Here is a 20,425-nt window from a genome sequence, read left to right on the forward strand (position 1 = left end):
GCAAGATACATACATGATTAAAGTTTGGCAGGAATCCATCAATCGGTTCTTCAGATAACGCCATCACGAGAACGGGACGTACGGACGGACGTACGGACGGTACGACGGACAACCCGAAAACATAATGCCTCCGGCTACTTCGTAACGGAGGCATAAAAAGAAGTTCATTTAATATCACTCTCGATTGTTCCAAAGATTTCCAATATTTTCCATAGCAAAAAACAGCTTTCAGTATCATGATCTAACGAGGGAATCCTAAAAAATGAACTATGGCACTCCACTGCTTAGTATTGGTGCCTACGAGTACACAGAGGGTAGTCAAAAGTGAATAATGCACTAGTATAGTGTTCATACAAAAGACACCATGACACTTGCCTGCAACCTGGTCTACACAATAGTAAGCACTTATACAGTAGGCTTGCTGGTGCACCATGTGAGAGAGAGAGAGAGAGGATTGAGGAGTCCTGAAAAGGACTCCTCAAGCGCTGAGGATGAGTGGCGGGAGTGGCTCGACGTTTCAAACAGGTTGACTATCCGTCGTCAGGAGTAAGCACTTAAGCGTATAAATTGCCGGACAATGAGGTATAGTCATGTTTCCATTGGGATGGGCAGTACTAGTAGAATTCAGTGTTCCCACAGAAATCCGAGAACCAAATTCCATGACCAGATATTACATATTGGTTAGAGTAGCACATTATGATTATTTCATGTTTGTGATGACCTCGACCTCCCCTAAGAATTTCCATGACTTTGGGAGACATTTTTTGCCATAACTTTCTATCCCTTACCACAAGATTTTTTTCCTTATGATGTTCCAGTTTTTTCAATGATTGGGAAACCGTAATTTTCCACAATTCCAAAATTTGGGCATACACTTTTCAAAGGGCGAGTGACTTCATGAAATAATCAAAGGGCGTATATGAATGCAACCCACGAACAGGGGTAATATATCGATCCAAACGACCACTTGGGATGCTGCAAGGCTTGAATTCAGTCAACTTGGACCATGGGTAAACAACAGTCCTGCTGAGGAGCTATACAGCCTCTTCAGACTACGGAACAGCAAATTTGTAAAAAGTTGTAAACAAATGTAGGATAAAGAATCATGGTATAGCAAAAGGAGCGCACAAACTAGTAAAAAAATACATCATATGGATAATTGTTGGATAAAGAAACTAATTTTGAAGAATTATATTGACATGACACCTAATCATAAGCGTGTGTTCACACTAAGCCCTGCTAAATTCACAAAGTTTCTTGATATTCTGGTAGACTGAGTGCAGGGTTAGTACATAGCATATAGCAGCGTATGGGTTGTTTCGAGTAGTCCAGAAAATGTTGATAGAGCCCTTTCTAGGCTTAGGCTTGATCTGCTTCAGAGACAACAGAACATGTGTCATACCACCGGTGAACAACACAAGCACTGTCCCAGATCAGTGGTCAAGATATCCATTATAGAGTCCATTATAATTCAGCAACATTGGTATAAAGTGTGATCAACTGGTTGCTTCCTCCAACCCTCTCTCAATGAGTTTCAAATCTTCCAAGTCCTCTTTGATGATACCAACCAGATGACTGATGCCTTCCTGCTGCTGCTTCAGATGCTGAAGAAATATGTCAGAAACAGAGAGAGAGAGAGAGACAGAGAGGGAACATTAATTTCAACATGTGCTAAAAGCCACCTCATAAACTTTTTTATCTTATGCTATGGTCACATTACTCAAAACAAAAGTAGTCTGCTCAGCGGCCGAGCGGCGAGTTTCTAACCAATTCTGCCCGGCGTCTGCCCGGCCACCGAGCAGCGGCCCCCAGGCACTGTTTGTTTTTAGGGCATCGCTTGGTCGCCGCTGAAGTTTTAGCGCGGAGTTAAAATTTGGGCGGCGCCTGCTCACTTTTTACTCGCCGCCCAAAATACGCTCGGTGCCCACGCGCCGAGCTAATCGCTGGGCGATGCCTAATTCCAGCAGCGACCGAGCAGGCTACTGATCGGTCGGTCGCTGCTCTGATTTGTGACCATAGCTTTATATAATTTCAAACTTTTTATTAACTTGACTAATTTGATTTGAAAAGTGTTAAAGGCCACCTCAAGACCCTCTCTATCTATACACAGTATAATACCTTTAATGATTTGTAAACCACTTGTTTATTTTCTAAAGTCAAATTTATGATAATGGGAAAAGGCAGGCACCACAAATAAAAATAAATAATGGAGTTGCCTTCTAGGCTTGAACCCTCATATGGTACATCAATTAATTAATGTGCACACGAGTTACCTAAACCAAACCCTACCAGGTTCCTAACCAAGTCAGAGCTACGTTTTCATTTTTCACATTAAACAAGAAAAGTGCCATGCTCTACCTGATTTTACAAATTTACTGCCCCAGCCTCCTACTCATTGGTATGACTAATTGGCAGGTTGCTCTATGAAGCCTTAAAGCCCCACTGTACTACTAGTAGCGACTTGCTCCCTCTATATAGAAACAATGCCCGATCGGTGACCAGTGGTCCCCCATATCCTCTTTTTCTTGTGTTAATTAAGAGCTGAGTTTATGAGATAGCCACCTGTCAGTGACCTTGCTGGGTGGTCTAATCCCTCCTGTCCACACTAGTACAGATGGCCTTTAATACTATATCCAGATCTCAAAAAACATTGTGAGAGAAGTGTGATTTTGTCTAATTTTATATTGAAGATAAGAACCCATTGAATATTGCTCACTGGTAGAACTTAATGAAAGGTGGCTCTGTAAAGCCTAACTGTGTTTCCCAGATCTAATGAAAGGTGTGAGAGAAGTGTTCAAATTACCTGTCTAATTTCATACTGGAGATCAGAGTCTATAGAATACTGCTCACTGCTTCGACTGAATGGCAGGTGGCTCTGTAGACGGATCTGGGATAACATCTCATTCAGACGAGCCTGAATTAAAACAAATATACCCGACATGTAGACGTCTGAAATCATTCTACCAAAGTTAAAAGAGGCATCCCACACATATCATGAACTAGAATAGTAATCGGTTCCTGTTGTAAGCCTCCCAATAAACTGGCATTTCAAGTACATCACTCGCACCTACAGACATGTTTATTATGGTCAAGCTAGATGTAATCATGAGAGTCAAAACACAATGGAATACAAGTAAATTATTTGTCACAGAAGTACTTCATTCACTAATTGACATCATTAGGGCTGTACTTGACCCATTGAATAATGAGCCTGAGATAACAAAAATACATGTATGTATTACAACAAAATAAAATCATTAATACCAAATGGGTTAAATACCCAAAAGCCTCTATGTGAATTTTAATATTTTTAAATTGACACATTTGTTAATTAATAATGCAAAAGTTATAACCCATATCAGATTGAGATATTCATATTGTAAATTTGGATTAAGTTTTGTGAATTCTCACAATCGCCAATATATTTTAAAATACCTGTAGGTTACGTGCAGGCCCCATTTCAAATGCACACTGGGACAATTTGTTGATCAAGATGCTTCAGGTCTATTTTGTGGGGCTGCAGCATGCATGCTGGTGTTGATTGTGTGCGTGTGTTTACTTAATTTTCTTAAGTAATCACAGTGATTTATCAAAATTTTCAAACGATTTCTTGAGTGGATCATTACGAAAAAAGTATGAAAATAGTGTTAAACATACTACTAAGGAATAAGATATTTGGATGTGTGAGGGGCAAGAGAAAGTAGCAGCATAGAAATAATAACATCAACTTTCTTTGATTGAGTTCATGGGCAAGTGCGAAAACTCATTTAATGCCCTCCACCCGACTCTCAAATACACAATCAAGATTGAATGTGATGACGCTCTTTCGTTACTTGATGTACAGGTAGAAAAGTCAGCGCACGGCTTCACTACTTCCGTCTATCGGAAACCTACATTTACAAGTTAGTACACGTGCTGGGACTCTTTCAGTCCTACCCGGTACAAAATTGGTCTCATCAATATCCTCATTGATAGAGCACAAAGAATTTACTCTGCATGCAAACTCGCAGCGGAAATCATTCAAGTCAAGGATATCCTGCTCGAAAACGGCTATCCTGACTATGTGATTGATTGCTTTGTCATCCGTAAACTGAACAAACAGACAAAGACACCGGTCTTTGGGCCTAACAAATATCCTATGTATCTCAAACTACCATGGCAAGGGAAAGCTTCCCAAAAGTTTGAGAAATGGGTCAAGCGAGTCGTGTGTGTTGAATTTCTGACTGTTGAGCCGTGCATGGAATTTACTACAACTAGAACGTTCGTGTCTGTCCGTAAAGATGTACTCCCTATTACGCAAACTAGCAATGTGATATTGAATTCAAATGCCGATGTGAAGCTCGGTACATAGGGCGTACAACTCAGAGACTGGCAGATCGAGTAAAACAGCATGTGCCTTCCTTCATTCGGAACCGCCAGACCGGCGCGCGTTCTCAACCGCTGTAATGCAAACAGGGAAACGTCCGTACGGCAGACAACGCCAACTCTGCCATCGCTCAGCACTTGCTGAACAACCAAGATTGCGCTGAACAATACTGTTCATCTTGGTTCAAAGTTCTCTGCCGAGCGAGAAACTTTACTCATCTGCGCATGCTCGAAGCAACACACATTCAGTTGACCGTCCCGCTTCTATGCAGACAGAAAGAGTTTGTTCGGACGCTCGTATTATTTTAGCGATTATCCCGATATAACCAGCTGGCATTAAGCCTAATTTACTGTTACCTTAGACAGCCAATCAGAGCTTGTTCCTTTTAGTTTCTGTTTATATTGATATTTTTCGGCTTTCTGTTTCATTCTTGCGTTTTACTCTGATGAGTGCAAGTCTAAAAGCTTTAGTATGGCTCTTTTCAACACTATTCTCCGATTTTGTAGTACCAATCATCTTTTCAGAAAACTCATTTGAACATCCTAAAAAAGACGACAAACGGACACACAACGGTTTGGTGGGATATTCTAAAGTTAAGCCCTGGACTCTATTATCAAGCATGCACAATAGAGACCAGTGTACAACGTGTACCGCAATGCACAATGCTGTACATTGGTAGTATGTAAGTCCCGGAAATGGCTTGAAATCACGTCCAAGAGGCTATATCTAGGCGTTTTGGCAATAGCGAGAATTATACTTGAATGTTCTTCTTAAAATAATGCATTGAATATTTCAATAATTTTTTACATGAAATGAAGGTCACAATACCTGAATGTACCCAAACTGAATTTGTTACAAAACAATTGCCATTGCCCATGTCAGCTGAAATTGCGTTAACACCGTTTCCCAACCAGGAGCCATGAAATAATGATGCTGGATAGCAAAAAGGTTAACAGATATGATGCACAATGCCAATGGCTGTGTTCTGAATCCAATCATTGATACACACAGATTTTCAGAAAGTGATGCATTATTTTAAGAACAGCATTCAAAGAAATGTCAGGAAAACTTTGTCCAGGATTGACACCCTTTAGCTTTACAATGTCCAAGCCTCAGTCTGATAACATTTATAAGTTTGTGAGGTATGAACACTTGAAATTGTAAATCTAGCTTAGATATCCACAGTACATCACTACTCTAGTATCATACCTTCATCTGAGTTGGGGCATTTAACTCTGCCATCAGTCCCTCATGCTGTGTTCTGAGATGCTCCTCCTCCAACTGAATGGACACTCCCTGTTTTCTCTGAACCTCCTGTTGTGCCATGACCTAGGATTAACGCAGAAAAACGTTTTATAAAACCAACAGGAACTTTAGCTAGCACCTCCCTCATTACTTTTTTGACACAGAAAAGATGACCAGCATTTACCATAACTACCTTTACCTTTTTGCCAACATCATTACTGTCAATAATGCATTATCATTCTTATCATCACCACCCCCATCATCGTCATCATCATTGTCATCACTACATGTATTGCCAACATCACAATTATCATCATCACTAACACCATCACCTTCATCGTCATCACCACACCACCACGATCACCAACATCGTCATCACTACACCACCACGATCACCAACATCGTCATCATCACACCATCACCATCACCAACATCGTCATCACCACACCACCACCATCACCAACATCATCATCACCACACCACCTCCATCACCAACATCGTCATTACCACACTACCACCATCCTCATCACCACATCACCTCATCACCACATCACCACCATCACCAACATCGTCATCACCACACCACCACCATCGTCATCACCGCACCATCACCATCACCATCACCAACATCGTCATCACCACACCACCACCATCGTCATCACCACACCACCACCATCACCAACATCGTCATCACCACACTACCACCATCCTCATCACCACATCACCACCATCACCACCATCGTCATCACCACACCACCACTATCATTGTCATCACTGCACCATCACCATCACAGCACCATCACCATCACCACACCACCACCATCGTCTTCACCACACCACCACCATCGTCTTCACCACACCACCTCCATCACCAACATCGTCATCACCACACCGCCACCATCACCAACATCACCACCATCACCACACCACCACCATATTCATCATCACACCACCACCATCACCACACCACCACCATATTCATCATCACACCACCACCATCACCAACATCGTCACACCACCACCATCACCAACATCGTCATCACCACACCACCACCATCACCACACCACCACCATCACCAACATCGTCATCACCACACCACCACCAGCACCACCATCATCATCACCACACCCCCACCATCACCAACATCGTCATCACCACACCACCACCATCATCATCACCACACCACCAATATTACCAACATCGTCATCACCACACCACCACCATCACCACACCACCACCATCACCACACCACCACCATCACCATCATCGTCATCACCACACCACCACCATCATCATCACCACAACCCCACCATCACCACACCACCATCACCAACATCGTCATCACCACACCACAACCATCACCATCATCGTCATCACCACACCACCACCATCATCATCACCACACCCCCACCATCACCACACCACCATCACCAACATCGTCATCACCACACCACAACCATCATCATCACCATTACATTCATCATCTCCACTAGCACAAACTTCATTATCATCAACCATTATAGTCAACACCACTGTTATCATCTTCTTCATAAACACCTATATCCATATATCATTCATATCATCATCACCAACATCCTCTTCTCGATGTGTTTCATCATCATCATCAGCACTGTCATTGTCCTCGTTGTCATCATCATCATCACCAATATCATCACAATTCCAAGGCCTACCTGTAAAACCCTATGGGACAATTCCAGATGCCTCCTCTTATTCTCTGCTATTCTGGCCTGCAATGTGTTCTGCTGCTCTTGCAATCTTTCCAAGTCTTTGTTCACAAGCTGTCAATACAAAATAATTACTATGAAACAAGCACCACAAGATATTTGGTGGCCAGTTTTTATATACTTTGATTTATCATATAAAAAAGTTTTATCTAGTGCAATGATGAAAAATATGGAAAATGCTGCAACATTTTCAGATAAAAGAACACAAATAATGGCACATCGTTTCGCACAGTTTTCACATATTGAAACGTGATTTGACTACTAGCTGTAATATTTATGAGTTAGAGTAACTCTTCTCCTTCAATGTGATGTATTGATCATTTCATTTGGTAGTTTTCTGGTGCAAGATTTGCAAGTGGTTTAGCTTAAACAAGTTGTTTACTTAATAAAAATTAGACTTCAAGGACGAGAGCTTTCAAGTAGTTGATTGTACCCTAGCTCCCTGCCTGTATTGTATGTTTTCATTTTATTGTTTTCATGGCCACGTCTTAAGTCTTCTGAGATTAAAAGGATTGGGTATCTTTGCCTCAGATTCTAAAGACAAAATCTTGGATTTAGCTCATGCAGCAATCATAATTATAAACCTTAAAGTCAGTCAGGAATCCCATGAATTTTACAAGCTGATCATCTGTCTGATTATCAAGATATATAAATTTCAAAAAAAGTTTTCCAAACTGTTTTTATAACACTACAGTCTATTGGGAAAAATGAGTATGGTAAAACCGGTCACTCAAAGACTTATGATTTTTTAAAGAAATTTCATGATCTTTTTGAAGCGCAATTTTTTTAGGGCCACGTATTTCAGATTTGTAAACCTGTAAACATTGTTAAACAGTGCCTTTAAACAGTGTCATAATGAACTTACATCCAACCTTGCTTGATGCTGCTGAGTCTCTTGCTGCTGATACTCTAACCTTGTCTTAATGACATCAAATCCAACAAGTGGGACTGGGATGAGTCTATAACAGGATAAAGCACATAAATGTTATGAATATCCCAAACTGAATGATTTCTTTACTTGTGATAACATTTCTATTTTCCATTCTTTGTTTGCATGAAAAAAAATATTAACAAATGTAAGAATGAAGTTTTTTCCTTTGAACTGTGATGTATACAGGAAGTACAAGTATACCACTTTATGTTCTCCAATAAAAACAATAAAAGAAATTCTTTAAATGATGAAAAAGGGATATCTTACTTTTGTACTAAAATGAATTAAAATTATCTTACATGGCATTACAGTAACAATAAGACTTTACCAGTTTACGTTTCCTACAGAACAGCAATCTCAATATCTAAAATAATTATTAAAAAAAATCAAATCCAAATCAACTTTTCATATATTTATATTTATCCCATCATTTTCCAATGTTCAACAATATGTCTGCCCTCATTTGGATCAAATTGTTATCAAGATGTAGTGCACTTTTACAGCTTGTTATCAGCTTGGCAAAAGGGTCAGAAAGGATGCTTGCTCAGCAGATGTAAATTTGTTGAAAAATTAAAAGTGGTCATTTTAAATGTACTCTCTTATTAGTAGCACAATCAACACAAGGTCAGTATGTGTGACACTGCCAATCCATAAGCCAGGCAGAGAACAGGTTGTATATTTGCATAACATACCTGTCAGGATCTGGATTATCAAGCTGAGCTTGCCTCCATAGTCTTGGGTCATAACCTAGTTCAGACACAGACAGAACATGGATTTAAAGTCAGATTTCAATGCCAAGAATCATCTTCATGCATATGCTTTGAATTCTTAGAAATTTGGGCATTTGGTTTTATTATCAATATACAGTCAACCTCGACAGGACTGAGTGAAATGTGTCAACTTAGGCAATCTTTAACTTGTATGCAAGTCGTAGAAATACGACTTTGACGTATGTACTAGGGGTAGTGTACATGTTCATGTACATTGCCCCTAGGCCTAGCGTAACTGCCCCGTAGCCCTCCAACACCTTTCCAAGTCGTAGCACCACAAGGTGGCGCTTGCACAAATGAGCATCTGAGCATTTTAGTACATAAAATCCCATATTGTGTAAGTAAAATCAGTGTGAGGCACATGCAGAAATTGATTACTGGTACACGTTGCCATGTGAATTCAATGCTTTCCATTTGTTACTATTTTGGGAATTTGATGGACTTTGAGCAATTTGTAACATGTAGGCGATGATTAGACTTAAAAATATACAAGTAGACTAATACAGATGATTAACACGCGTAGGTCTATATAGAAAAATACTATTAATTTTTATCGACTCCGGAGGTTATTCGACACATGCGATGTCAACTTGTGCAAGGTTGACTGTATTCCGTGTCAGCATATATAGTAATGTGTGGGAAGTCTTTCATGCCACCAGGAAAAAGAAATTTGAGGAGAAAAGAGTTAACATTGTAAAAAAAAAATGGCAAGAAATATAATCAGCCAATAAAGAATAAGGAGAGTGAGATTGTGAGTGAAATAATGGTCTGTTCTTGAATAGAGCATATCACATTATATAACGTCCCCATGTGCTACTAAAGAGCTTTGGAAATTATTCCCCTAGCTTTAGCTACAGCAGCCGTTATCAGCGCACAGTGTATTTCAAGGAATCATCATACCAGGTTCCCATTTACCTTACCTGAGTTGAGTGTGGCAAATGTAAATCTTGCCAAAAGACACTAGTGACCTTGTGATCCACAGTACGGTGACATATCATCTCGACCGCAACACCTCTATCGAAAGAGATGTTCTGACTGAGCCTGTGAGAATGCTAGCCAGTTGACATGTGAACAATCCCAAGGTAACCCATAACCTGAATCTCTTTAACACTCACCTAGTGGAGGATTCTGAAGGTAGTGTTCTAATTGAGCCTGTGACAATGCTTGTCTAGGCTGCATGTGAACTACTCCTAGACTACCCAGCTGCTGCTTGTTGCTGGCTTGGTTAAAAAAGGTAAAGGTTTCTGTGGAAGGGATGCGTTTAGTAGCACCAGTAGGAAGACGTTCCAAGATGTAGACTACTACCTCAGCTCTGAAATGAAACAGAAAAGCAAGAAAAGATGCAGAACATGAAGAATACAAATATATTCATGCTTCTTATCATGTTGTATGTTTACATTTTATCATGTGGTATTCCAAGATATTGAACTCTAATAAATAGCTGTGAAGCAAATACAAGTGTACAATGAAGATTACTATAATGATCATTCTTATCATGTCATGTTTAACATGCAGGATTTGATGTTAAAGGGCACCAAAACCTTCATACTAAGTTACTTTTATAAGTTTAAGATATTTGAAAAATATCAGTGAAAATTTGAACAAAATTGGGCAAGGAAAAAGGAAATTAGAGCTTTTTGAAATGACTAGTCACTAGAGGGCGGTATTCAATTTAAAACAAATTACCTTTAAATGTAAAAAACTGTCAAACCGTTAACCTATTCAAAACTAGTCTCAAGACACATTTATTCAAAATTGCGTTTGATGATTAATTAACTCTGTTCACTTTGATGTGTATTCCATATGTATTGTTATTTGTAGGTTTATTTGCATTTTTAGTTTTGTATAAGATGTAATTGTATATCAGTCTATTTTGTGTGTATAGCGCTTAGAGACTTCAGTGGTAAGCGCTTTATAAGTAACGTTTTATTATTATTATTATTATTATTATTATTATTATTATTATCTGTGGACAACTCTCCTTGCCTTTTGAACATAAAATTTCATGTTTTTCCTTCTTTCTTGTGATTGAGATAATCTACTTCCCTGATAGCAAGATATAGAATGCAAAATGATATTCTACTTCACATGTTATGAAGTCGGATCAAGAACACAAATAAATATGAAGACAACAAAAAAAATTGTGAAATTGTGAAATTGTATGTACAAAAGGCATGAAGAGTTGTCCACAGATAATGTCATCAAATTGAATACCGCCCTCTAGTGACTAGTCATTTCAAAAAGCTCTAACTTCCTTATTCCTTGCCCGATTTTGTTCAAATTTTCACTGATTTTATTCAAATCTTTTAAACTTTACAATAAAAGTAACTTAAAATGAAGGTTTTGGTTCCCTTTAAATCTCTCTCGAGGATGTCTTAACCCTATCTAGCCCAGGGGGGAGGGCTTTAGAAGCCCCCCTCCCCCCTCTCTACATTTTTTAAGATAATTTGTTAACGCAATAGAATCTTGCGCTGAAATTTTACGACCTTTTTTCTTTCAGTCTTGTGCATCTTTTGAAAAAAATATTCTCGAAAATCAGACATACCGTTACAAATTCACGTAACCTTTTGTCTTTGAATGTCAGCTCGGAAATCGCTCATTTTTCGTGATTTGTGTGATTTGTGTACAAAACATATGGAAATCTCATTTTTCTAAAAAACAGATAAAACATTGGTTATTCGGTCTTGTTCATAGTTTAGGTGTTTATTATGTGGGTCAAATTAGTTGAATTATTGTTAGAAATGAAATAAAACAATACAATACATACCAGTAAGTTAAAAAAAAAAAAAAAAAATACATAAGATATTATCAAAACAATACATGTACTTAACATAATGAATAACCTGGCTCTTCAAATTTTATTTGTTGTATTATTATTCCAAATGGTCTAAAGAATATGTGTAGTGAAAAGTAATGTTTAAATACCGGTATGAAGAATATATGATTAATGGGTAAAAATGTGAATTTGATTACCTTATATGCATTAACTACCATAAATATGCAAATGAGTGAATTTCTCTTCCAAAAATGAATTTACCATAGAATTCTATACGCTTCACTTGACAGTCACAGGATAATATATGTAATAAAGGTACAATGTCCCATTTGCAGGCCCCAAAAATGAAAAGGTTAAAATCCCAACGGCATTCAAAAGATAATACTAATTTAGAACTATCCTGGGTGCTTGAAAATGTCTTTAAGTGGGAAAAAACGACTATTAGTTGTCGAATCGACTTAAGAGCTATAGAGCCAGTAAGTAATAGTCTAATACCCCATTCACAGTGGTTTTGAAATTTGTAGCGGCGTTGTAGCGGAGCGGCGACACCGCCATAACACCGCTACAAATGCATTCACAGTAGAAAAGTTATCCCGCTGCAGCAGCGGGATAAATATCATGTACCCATTCACGCTGCAGCGGGTGATTTTTATTACCTCCGTAACAAACACGTGTATGCATGGCTCATGACCCGCGAGTGACCCCGATATGACCGGAAATACTTCAGCGCGGGGTTTTCGATTGCTTGAAATTGCGCGCGCTAGCTGTACTTTACACACTCTTCCTCATGTAGCTAGCTCGACGTTTTAAAAAACCAGCATTTTTATTGCTTCCAGTCAGAATATTTTAATTTTTGAAGTGTGAAATATTTTTATTTGGATAATTATAATATCTACATAATAATAAAATCAATTTGAATCCACTGGTTACTTTATTTCTATTTCACTTTATGTTCCCCATTGCTGGAGAAAAGAGGTCAGTGATAGGTAAGTAAACAAATCACACGTGTTTGTCGCGGTGTTATAGCGGAGAGCCTTCACACTGAGTAAACACCGCGACAGCAGCGGGACTGTCCCGCTGCTGTAGCTAGGCGAACCTAGCGATAGTTTGTCGCGGCGTTATCGCGAGGCGGTGTTATCCCGCGATAGTTTATAACGGGTCCGAGCCTTCACACTGAAGACAACACCGCGACAGCAGCGGGACAGTCCCGCTGCTGTCGCGGTGTTTGAGGCCACTGTGAATGGGGTATAATTTTCAGACCATTGAACTAAATGGTTGTATGTTTTATTCTGCGCAAAGATTCAATCAGTTTAATTTTTGCCATTACAAGAAGTGGGTTATTGTCGAAAACTGTTCATGTACCCTTTACAGCTCATTTTATATATATGTTATTACCAAAAAAAAAGCCAGTCAGTCACTCAATTATTGTCTGACAGTAGGTATCACAGAAGAGCTGCATTGAGTGGGGACACGCAGAGCTCAACCATGCAAATTCTCTCTTTTTCAAGGAAGATTTTCATATCATGGAAAAAATAAATATTATAAAATTATATGTCTCTCGAAAGCTCAGGATTCTGTCTTTTATGTCATGTCATTTTCATCAAAATCCATCAATTACTTACGACACAGTTGCTTGAGATTTACCCTCTAATTCGTACCGTGTCACTTCGTTTGTCGTCATTTTTATTTGATCGCCGATTTGTATCCCTAGTTTTACCTCAATGCGCTTGAACGCCATTCGTCTTTGAGTTTTAAAAATCTGCTGGTTGGAAAGAGCACATCTTAAGCTTTATTTTCATATAAAAACTGATGGGGGTATGTTTAAAAAAAATCGTGAAAAATCAGAGTGAAAAGTTTGAAACAATTTTTATATATCAGAAAAACATACTTTAATTCAATTTTGATACAATACGAGAAGAAAGAGAATTTACTGGAGAATACGATCATGTAAATATTAAGAATGATCGCGAGATAGCGCTAGAGCGCCAATCCGATGAAAACAACTATACCCTTAGTCGATACGCTCTGAGCGAAAGTGAGAGAGGCCACGTGGCACCACGTGGCCCCTCACCGCACCTGCCGCTTGCCGTCCCATCAAGATCCGAAACGGAGCATGAATCTGAGGCTTCAAATATCGAAACTGGGCAGGATTTGGCGAACAAATTAGTAAATACATATATATTTCGACGGAATTATTATGCTAAGGTAACCTAAACAGATTTTAAAGCGATCACAAGACCAATAATACATGTTTGTGTTTTTCCACTCGCAATTTTTCTCGCACGTCATGCGAGTGAACTTTGAATTTCAAAGTGACTTTTTAAGAAATTCGAGAACAAACTTGTGTAATCTTTGTCAATTTATAGAGTGAAAATTTAATCAAATTTTGTGTTTCAATCTAAATAAAATAACTGTTATGACGGCTTTTCTGATCTTTGGAAAATTATTATTAACTTCCAATTAAATTCAGGCAGTGTCTTTTCAGTAATCATATCTGATTGATGCACGTCTGTGTATGAAAACCCAATGACACACACACACACTCGGTGATAGCTCGGCGGCAGTGCACCTCCCATACTGGTGTCTCTTTTCTTATGTTGTGATTGTGAACCCATGCCAAGGACTTAAAGGGCATTTATTGTTTTCCCAGAGTTTTTAAATTTAAGATCGTGGATTCAATTTATGAATTTCAATTAAAAGGGATTTGTTATTATTTTTGTTTATATAGTAAATAAGTTAGGTAGGCCTACTCAAATTTTCCTCATTACTTTCACCCCCACCCTCTCTCCATCCAAAGGCAAACTAATGGCAATCTGACAATCTGGACTTCTTGAAGAGTGTATTTCTTTAAGTTTAGAGCCATTTTCAAAAGCCATTTAAACTTTAGTTAAAGTAGGTTGATGGCCCAAAATGCTAAAAAGAAGTGAGTCCCATACAGGCGCGGATCCAGGAATTTCTTGCACTGGGGGGGGGGGGGGGGGGCACACATATAGGGGGGGGGGTAAGGTCACCTTTTTAGGTCAGCCATTGCCATTTTTTTTTTTTTTTTTAATAATTTTTTGGGGGGTCGGGGGTCCCTGTTTTTTAGTACATTTTGGGGGAATTTAGGGTTGTTATTAACATATTTTTTTTGGGGGGGGGGGGGGGGGGGGGGGGGGGGGGGGCACGTGCCCCCTGTGCCCCCCCCCCCCCGGCCCTGGATCTGCCACTGCCATACCTTCTATTGATGTGCCTAAATTCATTCCCCTACCATTAACGGTTTTCAATTTAGGCAGACTTGAAAACGCTCAAAAAAGCTTAAGGGTGCTTTAAAATATGAAGTTTTAAGAGTTTAGAGCCATTTTCAAATGCCATTTTAATTAATTTAAATGGATTTGATGGTCCAAACTTACAGAAATAAATAAGCTATATATCTTCGGCCTTATGCCAAAAGGGCCTTAACCCGATTTTGGGGGTTATTGAGTTATTAACATCACCTTGTAGATTTCATCATTCTCTTTAACATGATGTGCTTCACTTGTTGAAATTTGATTTATTTATGAAGATAATTATGAATTTCAAAAGGGCCTTAACGCGTATCTCATCTTTTTCCTTACGCCAAAAGGGCCTTAACCTACACGGCAAATCTTTTATCAATGACAGATTATTTCGTAATTTCCATTTTAATTCAATAAATATCAGTAGAAACACCATTAAAAACATGATTAGTCTAGAATAGACACAATGTACTTAAAATAATCACTGAAAGTATATGTCATGAATTTAGATCATGAAATCTGAGTGAGATTTAAATTAGGTGTGGATGCATGAAATGCGACCGACTCGTTGAAATATGCAGATGTCAACGTATGGGACTGTGATGAAAAATAAACAACAAAAAAGGTGTTCTAAATGTACGATCTCTAAAAAATAACTTTACCGAAAGCTGCATTATATTAATAAAAATATTCGGATATCAAAAATACTTTTTCAAACATTTTAATTAACCAGTTTTATCAGTTTTCGTGATCCAGTAGCCGTAGGAGGGCCTTTCTGGCAAACCAAATGTGTTGCGAAACAAGAAAATTTCCTTATGCCAGAAGGGCGCTAACTATGCACGCGTACGATAACAGCAGGTTAAGGCCCTTTTGGCATAACGCCGCGTAGGTTACGCCCCTTTTGGCACAATGCCGAGTAGGTTACGGCCCTTCTGGCATAAATACGCTGCATTCAAGTCTTATGCCAAAAAGGCCCTAACATGTTTTTTGCACATAGCATGTACAATTCTGAATATTTTATAACACATTTAACACATTTCATGTAAAACTTAATAACTTAACATATTTATTGAAATTGGCTTCAAAAACGAAAAAAACGACCACAAACTTTTGATTATTAGAGAGGCCAAAACCTTTAAACGCGATTATCTCGGAATGGCCAAAAGCAGTTAAGGCCCTTTTGGCATAAGGCCGACGATATATACCCCAGATATGTTGAAATTCAGCCCCTCTTGATAGACACTCTTAAATCTAGCCATGTTTCAAAACCCATGAAAACTTGTTCCGGCAACACAAAAATAGCCATTTGTCACATGCATCAAAATGGGCTTCATATAATTATTTGAAAAATTCCACAAAAAAAAATATTTGTCTAAAGAACGTGAAAAAAAATAGGCATGTAGAAATCCATACAGAGAACAGATTTCTTGAAAAGAAAGGTGATTCATCAATTAATTACAAAATTATGTCACCTTGAAAATGGCTAATTGTCAGTAATAGCCTAATTACGCAAAATTTGACCATTTCGTCTCTTATGTAAGTGGCCGTATTTTCAGAAGTACTTATTCAAATTTGACAAATGAGGTATCAAAACTCCTCTTTCCATGTGCTCTAAAAGGAAATTGGCAGGGGAAATGAAATGTAGATACTTTCAAACTTTAGCTGTGATACCTACTGACAGTGAAGTCTAGCAAGTAAACAGGTTTCCTTGCATAATTTGAATATTAGGACACTGCTAACGTTTAAATTTCATAGATAGGACATACATGACATATTCATAATTTCTGCAAAATACTACAGAATTTGATGTTGGCAGCAAAAGGGACATACGTGCAGTATCTTTAAAACCATTGCAACTACAGAATTTGTTTTAAAGGGTTTCCTAACGTTTAACCGGAATGGCTGTGAAACCTGTTTTGGATAAATTTTTTTTCAAGTATTATTCATGTATTATTTTATTGAATAGTGATTGGTCCCCTTAAAAAGCTAGTCCAGGTCTTACTTGTCATTTGGAAGGGGTCTGACATCCTCCACGCACACTGACAGAGAGGGCTTACTGCCCAGGATTCTGTAGAGGGAGTCTACCATCTGTTGCTGCTGAGATCTGATTTCTGTGTCTTTCTTGTTGAAGTGTAACACAACCAGGCCATCTTTCGTCTTTGCTGTGGGTTTTACACTATAGCCAACTGCCTATTGAGGATGCACATAATGAAGAAGAGTGAAAATCTTTCGGTGAGCAATCGTTATATAAATACCATTTGTCAATAAAAGGTGCAGGTTTTTGTTTCCTTTCACCAATGAGAATCTTATATTTCATAGTGTAGGACTACCAGGCCATATTTTGCCTTTGCTGCAGGTTTCAGGGTACATACTGTTTTGTGAGCATCTGTATACAAAGAAAGGCTGCTTATTCATGAAAGATACATATTTTCGTTTCCCTTCATCAGTTCTTCTTTCAGAAACCTGTCTTTCTTGTTGAAATGTACGCCCAGCGTTTTTCAACTGGGGTACTGCAAGATATCTACTAGGGGTGCCATTGGAAAAAATTAAGCTACACTATTAAATCATTTAGGAATAACGTCCATTTCATAAAAACAAGATCTTAGAAACTGCTATGTATTTTCGTCAGGAAATGGTATTTAAAAGATATTAAAGTGTACTTCTTTCTTACTTGCTTTGCTTGCAACATGTATAATCATGATGATTTCTGACAGCAAAGAGCGAACATAAAATCTTAGAAACCAATACGTATTTCTTGTGAGGAAATAGCATTTAAAAAACTTAAATCCTGAATACCTCCATCTTTGGGCAATAAGGTGCCATAATACCCTTCTATTTGACAGCCAAGTGCACAAAGATCGTCATATTGGGTTAGCAAGGTGCCCAAATACATCAACAGTACATTTGAATTCGCTTGTTCGCTTCACTCATGTCTTTATTGCGCAGCGAGGTAACTGAATACACAACTTTATATCTTTATTAGTGTGTCGATAACAAAATAAAAAATTACATTAGAATTTTATTTTTTTGCTTGCTCGCTTCGCTCCCTCAAATATTTAGAAAAAATTTGCTCATAAGTGTGTACATGGCACTTGAGGAGTATGTCCTAATGACCACAAAGTAAAATACTGCCAGATGTTTCTTCCTGGCTTTTTACCTTATTTTGCACATGTTGAAGTTTATTGAGATATATTTCTTGAAAAGATTTTCTAAAATCATAAAACAAAGAAAGCTCAGTGGTTGAGGCATGAATATTAAATTTCTGGGTTCATATTCATCCAACTTTATATAGCTTTACATGCCATTGCCCGCTGACTTCACATGCTGGAGTACAATATATTGTTATCTTCGCCAAGCACTGTTTTAAGAATTTGGACCCTAAATTGCTATCATCCTCAATCCTCATTGCTCCTCACTTTAAATCTACAGAAGGGGTTATCTGGGCTGAAGTTGACTGTGGTGTTCTGATTGACGAACCCGCTGCCTGTCCCCCAGAACGCTTGGAGTTGATTCCATTTGGCAAGGAGGTTGTCTCTCTCATCGCCATAGATGCTGGGTACCGAGAGAGCAGCTGCAAGGAGAACTAGGTTGTTGTCAACGCCTGGAATAAGAGCAAAAGGTTAAAGACACAAGGAGTGCATGAGATGTAATATCATGCAGCTTTCAAACATTGCGCATAAAACTTGACTGTTAAAAGAAAATGTGAATAGCAATATTAAGGATGATGCAATGGGAAAGATCCTTTGCAATGCACAGAGTTTTTGATGTTGGATGTGGATGTGGGGACTTCTTTACTGATTTCTTGACTCTATCTATATCACCTTTTATCATGTAGCCATCATATCCATCTCAGAGGCAACCAGGAGTGAAATAGTAGTATAAGGCGTCTAAAAATATGAGGATTTTTCGCTTAAACACTGTTAAAAGACGGGAGTTGCTGCTACCTTGTTTGGCGTTCAACAATAAGGCAGACCTGCCAAGTTGTATTTTGCATTTTCAGTATTCTTATTCTTATCAAATGAACATTCATTACCGTCATTGACTGGACAATTCTTTCAGTCTTTTCTGCAAATGTCCTTCATTTCAGTTCTAACTCTTAACTTAAGTGTCTCTATGTTGCTTCCAAAGCAATGACGTCATTAGCATGCACTCTACTTGCAGTCACATCGCATGCACAATTAGTACATACACACACACGTGTACGCATATTGGCAAGTTGTAGCGCCGATTTCACTTCAGTCCCACACGCAGACAATCGATGCTCGAAGCATCACACACATGCACAGTAAACATACAAACGGATATCCAAAGTCGACACACGTCTTTCAGCGCACGGAGTGCGCACCAGCTTTGCCCATATAGACTAATACACAATTGACACGGCGCGCGCAACGCCCATAGACTTACACACAACTGATTTTTTTTCTTCTTCCGTATTTTAACATGAAAAACGTACGTCCATATTTTAAGTTGATTTCCGTACGGAATACGGCAAATCCATACTTCTTGGCAGCTCTGATAAGGGATAGAGCAACGTCGATCTGGCGCTGCTCAGTGGCTGCCGGGCTCACGATCAATTGGGCAAAAAGAATTTCCATTTTCGGTTTAACTTAATAAAGAATTTGGAGTGGACTTTAAAAGATTAAGCCTGAGTCTATACGGTTGATCACACAGAATCTCGACCGTCGCCATTGGGTCCTGGTGTCGTATTTTGTGAACCGACGCTCCGATAGAAATAATGAAATATATAAAAAATTGCAGTATTGCACACCACAAAAATCACCCACCTTAAAACTCTTAACCCTTACTGTACTGGGCTATTTCGAGCACTCTCTGACTGGGGGGGGGGGGGGGGGGGCCTGGGAGGCCCCCCCCCCTATGATCTTGGCCGTCGAAAGTCTGATGATCGTGAAAATTTGCATGTTTGTAGATATTTACGTAAGAAAAAAGATACATGTAATTAGTTTTTTCCTAATATGCAAATTTTCGTCGTTATAGCCTAATTAATTATGCAAAATTATGCTAATTTTATGCATTTTACAGAAAACTCTACATATTTGTCCGTAGACTTGTGAAAAATCTTGTAAATGTATTAAATAAATGTTTCCTTCATCTCAAATTTATGAGGTTTCATTATTTTATGATATTTGAAAATGCATAGGTTAATTTGCATAAATTATGAATACGCATTCATGAATATCAAATCTAGTAATATATATGGGGAACTAGAATCATTACAAAAATTGTCAGACTCCACTTTTTTTATGTTAATTGAAACCCATTATTCATATGAAACTTCTTTTTTAACACAAAATAGTTATTTGATGTAATTAA

General features: G+C 38.5%; 1 protein-coding gene across 2 annotated transcripts in view; it reads right to left on the reverse strand.

Annotated features, from left to right (window-relative positions):
• Window positions 1-210: 210 nt before the first annotated feature.
• The window catches only part of LOC581674 (nuclear pore complex protein Nup54), a 32,728-nt gene continuing 12,513 nt past the window's right edge, over window positions 211-20,425 (reverse strand). For both annotated transcript variants that reach the window (XM_030981041.1, XM_781661.5), the window contains 9 exons: window positions 18,508-18,692; window positions 17,094-17,281; window positions 10,174-10,370; window positions 8,981-9,035; window positions 8,223-8,316; window positions 7,304-7,411; window positions 5,576-5,695; window positions 2,804-2,914; window positions 211-1,604 (listed from right to left, as the gene is read on the reverse strand). In XM_030981041.1, the coding sequence (XP_030836901.1) occupies window positions 1,497-1,604; window positions 2,804-2,914; window positions 5,576-5,695; window positions 7,304-7,411; window positions 8,223-8,316; window positions 8,981-9,035; window positions 10,174-10,370; window positions 17,094-17,281; window positions 18,508-18,692 (1,166 nt within the window). In that variant the 3' untranslated portion in view covers window positions 211-1,496. The remainder of the gene's footprint in view (window positions 1,605-2,803; window positions 2,915-5,575; window positions 5,696-7,303; window positions 7,412-8,222; window positions 8,317-8,980; window positions 9,036-10,173; window positions 10,371-17,093; window positions 17,282-18,507; window positions 18,693-20,425) is intronic.

This window comes from Strongylocentrotus purpuratus, unplaced genomic scaffold (genome assembly GCF_000002235.5).
Source record: "Strongylocentrotus purpuratus isolate Spur 01 unplaced genomic scaffold, Spur_5.0 spur5_scaffold_11, whole genome shotgun sequence".
NCBI classification, from domain to species: Eukaryota; Metazoa; Echinodermata; class Echinoidea; order Camarodonta; family Strongylocentrotidae; genus Strongylocentrotus; species Strongylocentrotus purpuratus.